The sequence below is a fragment of the Gymnodraco acuticeps genome, unplaced genomic scaffold, assembly GCF_902827175.1.
Source record: "Gymnodraco acuticeps unplaced genomic scaffold, fGymAcu1.1, whole genome shotgun sequence".
NCBI lineage: Eukaryota > Metazoa > Chordata > Actinopteri > Perciformes > Bathydraconidae > Gymnodraco > Gymnodraco acuticeps.
The window spans coordinates 1-8,906 of record NW_022991537.1 but is presented as its reverse complement, the minus strand read 5'-3'; the positions used below and the strand labels follow the sequence as shown (position 1 = coordinate 8,906).

The window sequence follows — 8,906 nt, the reverse complement described above, 5'->3', positions numbered from 1 at the left end:
TATGATCATGGTATTCCTTGACCTTTGGGAAGAGTTTGACATGTACATGGGTACCATAGAGGTGTAGTGGATCTTGTAGACCAGACCAGAGAGGGTTAATATTATATAAAAACATATTATGATTCATACAGAATTGTACATAATACATGAATAAATGTGTTGTATATATATTACTACATTCAAAATGTAAATGATATCTAACTTTATTAAATAAAGAATGTGTTTTTAGAGACCTCGTGGGGCTGAGTTTTTATTTTGAAGGCCACTCCTCAAAGCTTTAGAAACCAGTTTGACAGTGGACTCTTACTTTGAAGGCCGGAAGTGGTCCGGAGGGCTCGTGCTGCTCTGAGGATGGGAGACGTCTCGTGCGAGGAGCTCGAGGACTTGGTTCACTTCTCCGTCAGCGACCTGCCCGCGCGAGGCTATGTTGTCATGGAGGAGGTGCGACGTCAGGGGAAGCTGTGTGACGTCACGCTCAAGGTAAGACCGAAGCAGCGCGAGGGGCTGAGGTTAGCCTGTTGCTACATGCTAACAAAAGCTAACAACATGCTAACAACATGCTAACAGGAGCATAACGGCTGTTAGCTTCTGTTAGCATCACTGGGCTAACCTGCTGACCTCTCAGGTTGTCATGGCAACAGAGAGGCTCTACTTCCTGTCTGAGCTGTTGCGGAGGGACACCTGACACATTGATCACCTGTAGATCTGAACCTATAGATCTGAACCTGATCACCTGTAGATCTGAACTCACCTGAACACCTGAAGCTACCTGTGTGTCTGGTATCCCTGAAGGTAGTACTGCAGTACAAGTACTCATAACACTGTGTACTAATACTCTGCTGTAGTACAAGTACTCATAACACTGTGTACTAATACTCTGCTGCAGTACAAGTACTCACAACACTGTGTACTAATACTCTTCTGCAGTACAAGTACTCACAACACTGTGTACCAATACAACAGTCATTATTTACTTGAGCAACAGTTACCTTAGCAACAGTCATTATTTACCTTAGCAACAGTCATTATTTACTTTAGCAACAGTTACCATAGCAACAGTCATTATTTACCTTAGCAACAGTCTCTTATCCAGTATTAACAATCTCTGAAATGTCCAAATTGACCAATCAGAATCCAGTATTCAACTAAGCTGTGTAATAATGTGTATTTAGGCAGGGGGGCTCAGTTATAGTGTTATTGTGTATTATTACGTGTTATTGTGTATACGTGTTGTTGTGTATTAATACGTGTTGTTGTATATTAATACGTGTTATTGTGTATACGTGTTGTTGTGTATTAATACGTGTTGTGTATAATACTTGTTGTTGTTCTGCAGGCGGGGGACCTCAGTTATAGTGTGGTTGTGTATTAATATCTGTTGTTGTGTTTTTGTACTTTAGGCAGGGGGTCATAAGTTCAGCGCTCACCGGATCGTTCTCGCTGCTTCCATTCCGTATTTCCACGCCATGTTTACCAACGACATGATGGAGTGCAAACAGGACGAGATCCTGATGCAGGGCATGGACCCCAGGTACAAGTACTACTAATACTACTACTAATACTACTGTATTCTACTGACTAATACTACTGTATTCTGTTAACTAATACTACTACTAATACTACTGTATTCTACTGACTAATACTACTGTATTCTACTGACTAATACTACTATATTCTACTGACTAATACTACTGTATTCTACTGACTAATACTACTACTAATACTACTGTATTCTACTGACTAATACTACTGTATTCTACTGACTAATACTACTACTAATACTACTGTATTCTACTGACTAATACTACTACTAATACTACTGTATTCTACTGACTAATACTACTGTATTCTACTGACTAATACTACTGTATTCTACTGACTAATACTACTACTAATACTACTGTATTCTACTGACTAATACTACTGTATTCTACTGACTAATACTACTGTATTCTACTGACTAATACTACTACTAATACTACTGCATTCTACTGACTAATACTACTGTATTCTACTGACTAATACTACTACTAATACTACTGTATTCTACTGACTAATACTACTGTATTCTACTGACTAATACTACTACTAATACTACTGACTGATACTACTTACTGACTAATACTACTACTAATACTACTGACTAATACTACTGTATTCTACTGACTAATACTACTGTATTCTACTGACTAATACTACTGTATTCTACTGACTAATACTACTGACTAATACTACTGTAGTCTACTGACTAATACTACTGTATTCTACTGACTAATACTACTGTATTCTACTGACTAATACTACTGTATTCTACTTACTGACTAATACTACTGTATTCTACTGACTGATACTACTGACTGACTAATACTACTGTATTCTACTGACTAATACTACTGTATTCTACTGACTGATACTACTGTATTCTACTGACTGATACTACTGACTGACTAATACTACTGTATTCTACTGACTAATACTACTGTATTCTACTGACTGATACTACTGACTGACTAATACTAATACTACTGACTAATACTACTGTATTCTACTGACTAATACTACTGTATTCTCCTGACTAATACTACTGTATTCTACTGACTAATACTACTACTAATACTACTGTATTCTACTGACTAATACTACTGTATTCTACTGACTAATACTACTGTATTCTACTGACTAATACTACTGTATTCTACTGACTAATACTACTACTAATACTACTGACTGACTAATACTACTGTATTCTACTGACTGATACTACTGACTGACTAATACTAATACTACTGACTAATACTACTGTATTCTACTGACTAATACTACTGTATTCTCCTGACTAATACTACTGTATTCTACTGACTAATACTACTACTAATACTACTGTATTCTACTGACTAATACTACTTTATTCTACTGACTAATACTACTGACTAATACTACTGTATTCTACTGACTAATACTACTGTATTCTACTGACTAATACTACTGTATTCTACTGACTAATACTACTGACTAATACTACTAACTGACTAATACTACTGTATTCTACTGACTAATACTACTGTATTCTACTACTAATACTACTGTATTCTACTGACTAATACTACTGTATTCTACTGACTAATACTAATACTACTGTATTCTACTGACTAATACTACTGTATTCTACTGACTAATACTACTGTATTCTACTACTAATACTACTGTATTCTACTGACTAATACTACTGTATTCTACTGACTAATACTACTGTATTCTACTGACTAATACTACTGTATTCTACTTATTAATACTACTGTATTCTACTGACTAATACTACTGTATTCTACTGACTAATACTACTGTATTCTACTACTAATACTACTGTATTCTACTGACTAATACTACTGTATTCTACTGACTAATACTACTGTATTCTACTGACTAATACTACTACTAATACTCCTGTATTTTACTGACTAATACTACTACTAATACTACTGTATTCTACTGACTAATACTACTGTATTCTACTGACTAATACTACTGTATTCTACTGACTAATACTACTGTATTCTACTGACTAATACTACTGTATTCTACTTATTAATACTACTGTATTCTACTGACTAATACTACTGTATTCTACTGACTAATACTACTACTAATACTACTGACTGATACTACTGACTGACTAATACTACTACTAATACTACTGACTAATACTACTGTATTCTACTGACTAATACTACTGTATTCTCCTGACTAATACTACTGTATTCTACTGACTAATACTACTGTATTCTACTGACTAATACTACTGTATTCTACTGACTAATACTACTACTAATACTACTGTATTCTACTGACTAATACTATTGTATTCTACTGACTAATACTACTGTATTCTACTGACTAATACTACTGTATTCTACTGACTAATACTACTACTAATACTACTGTATTCTACTGACTAATACTACTGTATTCTACTGACTAATACTACTGTATTCTACTGACTAATACTAATACTACTGACTGATACTACTGACTGACTAATACTACTGACTAATACTACTGTATTCTACTGACTAATACTACTGTATTCTACCTAATACTACTGTATTCTACCTAATACTACTGTATTCTACTGACTAATACTACTGTATTCTACTGACTAATACTACTACTAATACTACTGTATTCTACTGACTAATACTACTGTATTCTACTGACTAATTCTATTGTATTCTACTGACTAATACTACTGTATTCTACTGACTAATACTACTGACTAATACTACTGTATTCTACTGACTAATACTACTGTATTCTACTACTAATACTACTACTGTATTCTACTGACTAATACTACTGTATTCTACTGACTAATACTACTGTATTCTACTACTAATACTACTGTATTCTACTGACTAATACTACTGTATTCTACTACTAATACTACTGTATTCTACTACTAATACTACTGTATTCTACTGACTAATACTACTGTATTCTACTACTAATACTACTGTATTCTACTGACTAATACTACTGTATTCTACTACTAATACTACTGTATTCTACTGACTAATACTACTGTATTCTACTGACTAATACTACTGTATTCTACTACTAATACTACTGTATTCTACTACTAATACTACTGTATTCTACTGATTAATACTACTGTATTCTACTGATTAATACTACTGTATTCTACTGACTAATACTACTGTATTCTACTGACTAATACTACTACTAATACTACTGTATTCTACTGACTAATACTACTGTATTCTACTGACTAATACTACTGTATTCTACTGACTAATACTACTGTATTCTACTACTAATACTACTGTATTCTACTGACTAATACTACTACTAATACTACTGTATTCTACTGACTAATACTACTGTATTCTACTACTAATACTACTGTATTCTACTGACTAATACTACTGTATTCTACTACTAATACTACTGTATTCTACTGACTAATACTACTGTATTCTACTACTAATACTACTGTATTCTACTGATTATACTTCACTCGTGTTTATGTCCAAATCCATCAGATCTAGTTCTAGCCAATGATATGGCTGCTGCCCCTCCCTACACGCAGATCACGCAGACTCAAACCTCATCTTAGGCCTTAATGCGCTCCGCAGCCGTTGCGAGGTTCCGGCGCTAACAGTTCATGAGCGCGCTCCCCGCCCCCTGTCAACACTCGCGACACATGGCCAGCCTAAACAACAACACTCGCTGCTTGGCAACCGTGTGTGGCGGCAAAGTGCAGAGACATTTTGACAGGAGAGATTTAGTTTTGCCGGTATTCAACATATTTTACCAGTCATAGTCCGGTAATTATTTACACTCTAAGAAGAGTCCTACACAACAGACATGGCGTCAAAAAGGAGTGTGGAAATATTTCGACCAGGTTAGTGAGTGCGGTGTAGAGGTCAAACTATGCCTTCTGGTTCTGACTCTGGTTCTGACTCTGGTTCTGACTGGTTCTGGTTCTGACTCTGGTTCTGACTGGTTCTGACTCTGGTTCTGACTGGTTCTGGTTCTGACCCCTCAGTGCTCTGGAGGCTCTGGTGAACTTTGCGTACAGCGGCCATGTTGCGATCGACCAGCAGAACGTGCAGAGCCTCCTGATGGGAGCCAGCTTCCTGCAGCTGCAGAGCGTCAAGGAGGCGTGCTGCTGCTACCTGCAGGACAGGTAACACACACACACACACACACACACACACACACACACACACACACACACACACACACACACACACACACACACATATACACACACACACACACACCTACTGCTGCTACCTGCAGGACAGGTAACTCACACACACACACACACACACACACACATATACACACACACACACACACACACACCTACTGCTGCTACCTGCAGGACAGGTAACTCACACACTCACACACACACACACACACACACCACACACACACACACACCACACATATACACACACACACACACACACACACCTACTGCTGCTACCTGCAGGACAGGTAACTCACACACTCACACACACACACACACCCACACACACACACACACACACACACACACACACATATACACACACACACACACACACACACCTACTGCTGCTACCTGCAGGACAGGTAACTCACACACACACACACACACACACATATACACACACACACACAACACACACACACACACACACACACACACACACACACACACACACACACACACCTACTGCTGCTACCTGCAGGACAGGTACCTCACACACCTGCAGGACAGGTAACTCACCCTCACTCCCCCCCCTGCAGGTTGCACCCTAAGAACTGTCTGGGGGTGCGTCAGTTTGCTGAGACCATGATGTGCACGTCTCTCTACGACTCCGCCAGCAGCTTCCTGTTCCAGAACTTCCTGCAGGTCTGCGAGTCCGAGGAGTTTCTGAGCCTGAAGGCAGAGGAGCTGCTGGAGCTGGTGAGCTGTGACGAGCTGCACGTCAGAGCAGAGGAACAGGTGAGGGGGGACAGGTGAGGGGGGGGACAGGTGAGGGGGGGACAGGTGAGCTGTGACGAGCTGCACGTCAGAGCAGAGGAACAGGTGAGGGGGGACAGGTGAGGGGGGGGACAGGTGAGGGGGGGACAGGTGAGCTGTGACGAGCTGCACGTCAGAGCAGAGGAACAGGTGAGGGGGGACAGGTGAGGGGGGGGGGACAGGTGAGGGGGGGGACAGGTGAGCTGTGACGAGCTGCACGTCAGAGCAGAGGAACAGGTGAGGGGGGGACAGGTGAGCTGTGACGAGCTGCACGTCAGAGCAGAGGAACAGGTGAGGGGGGGACAGGTGAGCTGTGACGAGCTGCACGTCAGAGCAGAGGATCAGGTGAGGGGGGGACAGGTGAGGGGGGGGACAGGTGAGCTGTGACGAGCTACACGTCAGAGCAGAGGATTAGGTGAGGGGGGGACAGGTGAGCTGTGACGAGCTGCACGTCAGAGCAGAGGATTAGGTGAGGGGGGGACAGGTGAGCTGTGACGAGCTGCACGTCAGAGCAGAGGATTAGGTGAGGGGGGGACAGGTGAGCTGTGACGAGCTGCACGTCAGAGCAGAGGAACAGGTGAGGGGGGGACAGGTGAGCTGTGACGAGCTGCACGTCAGAGCAGAGGATCAGGTGAGGGGGGGGACAGGTGAGGGGGGGGACAGGTGAGCTGTGACGAGCTGCACGTCAGAGCAGAGGATCAGGTGAGGGGAGGACAGGTGAGCTGTGACGAGCTGCACGTCAGAGCAGAGGATCAGGTGAGGGGGGGACAGGTGAGGGGGGGGACAGGTGAGCTGTGACGAGCTACACGTCAGAGCAGAGGAACAGGTGAGGGGGGGACAGGTGAGCTGTGACGAGCTACACGTCAGAGCAGAGGAACAGGTGAGGGGGGGGACAGGTGAGCTGTGACGAGCTGCACGTCAGAGCAGAGGATTAGGTGAGGGGGGGGACAGGTGAGAGGGGGGACAGGTAAGGGGGGGGGACAGGTGAGCTGTGACGAGCTGCACGTCAGAGCAGAGGAACAGGTGAGGGGGGGGACAGGTGAGGGGGGGGACAGGTGAGCTGTGACGAGCTGCACGTCAGAGCAGAGGAACAGGTGAGGGGGGGACAGGTGAGGGGGGGGGACAGGTGAGCTGTGACGAGCTGCACGTCAGAGCAGAGGATCAGGTGAGGGGGGGGGGGGCAGGTGAGCTGTGACGAGCTGCACGTCAGAGCAGAGGAACAGGTGAGGGGGGGGGACAGGTGAGGGGGGGGGACAGGTTAGGGGGGGACAGGTGAAGGGGGGACAGGTGAGCTGACGAGCTGCACGTCAGAGCAGAGGAACAGGTGAGGGGGGGGACAGGTGAACTGTGACGAGCTGCACGTCAGAGCAGAGGAACAGGTGAGGGGGGGACAGGTGAGGGGGGGGGACAGGTGAGCTGTGGTGAGCTGCACGTCAGAGCAGAGGAACAGGTGAGGGGGGGACAGGTGAGGGGGGGGACAGGTGAGAAGGGGGACAGGTGAGCTGTGACGAGCTCCACGTCAGAGCAGAGGAACAGGTGAGGGGGGGGACAGGTCAGCTGTGACGAGCTCCACGTCAGAGCAGAGGAACAGGTGAGGGGGGGGACAGGTGAGCTGTGACGAGCTGCACGTCAGAGCAGAGGAACAGGTGAGGGTGGGACAGGTGAGGGGGGGGACAGGTGAGCTGTGACGAGCTGCACGTCAGAGCAGAGGATGAGGTGAGGGGGGGGACAGGTAAGGGGGGGACAGGTGAGCTGTGACGAGCTGCATGTCAGAGCAGAGGAACAGGTGAGGGGGGGACAGGTGAGGGGGGGGACAGGTGAGCTGTGACGAGCTGCACGTCAGAGCAGAGGAACAGGTGAGGGGGGGGACAGGTGAGGGGGGGACAGGTGAGCTGTGACGAGCTGCACGTCAGAGCAGAGGATCAGGTGAGGGGGGGACAGGTGAGGGGGGGGGACAGGTGAGCTGTGACGCTGCACGTCAGAGCAGAGGAACAGGTGAGGGGGGGACAGGTGAGGGGGGGACAGGTGAGCTGTGACGAGCTGCACGTCAGAGCAGAGGAACAGGTGAGGGGGGGGACAGGGGAGGGGGGGGACAGGTGAGCTGTGACGAGCTGCACGTCAGAGCAGAACGAGGTGAGGGGGGGGACAGGTGAGGGGGGGGCAGGTGAGGGGGGGGCAGGTGAGGGGGGGGACAGGTGAGCTGTGACGAGCTGCACGTCAGAGCAGAGGAACAGGTGAGGGGGGCGACAGGTGAGGGGGGACATGTGAGGGGGGGGACAGGTGAGCTGTGACGAGCTGCACGTCAGAGCAGAGGAACAGGTGAGGGGGGGGACAGGTGAGCTGTGACGAGCTGCACGTCAGAGCAGAGGAC

At 45.2% G+C, this 8,906-nt stretch overlaps 1 protein-coding gene across 1 annotated transcript; it reads left to right on the top strand.

Moving 5' to 3' along the window:
- Positions 1 to 321: 321 nt before the first annotated feature.
- LOC117533428 (kelch-like protein 18) lies at positions 322 to 6,531 on the top strand (the record flags this gene model as incomplete). Its single annotated transcript, XM_034197155.1, has 4 exons — positions 322 to 480; positions 1,401 to 1,531; positions 5,567 to 5,707; positions 6,319 to 6,531. Coding segments are annotated over exons 1-4 (614 nt in total), but the record flags the coding sequence as incomplete, so codon positions are not given.
- Between the last annotated feature and the right edge of the window lie 2,375 nt (positions 6,532 to 8,906).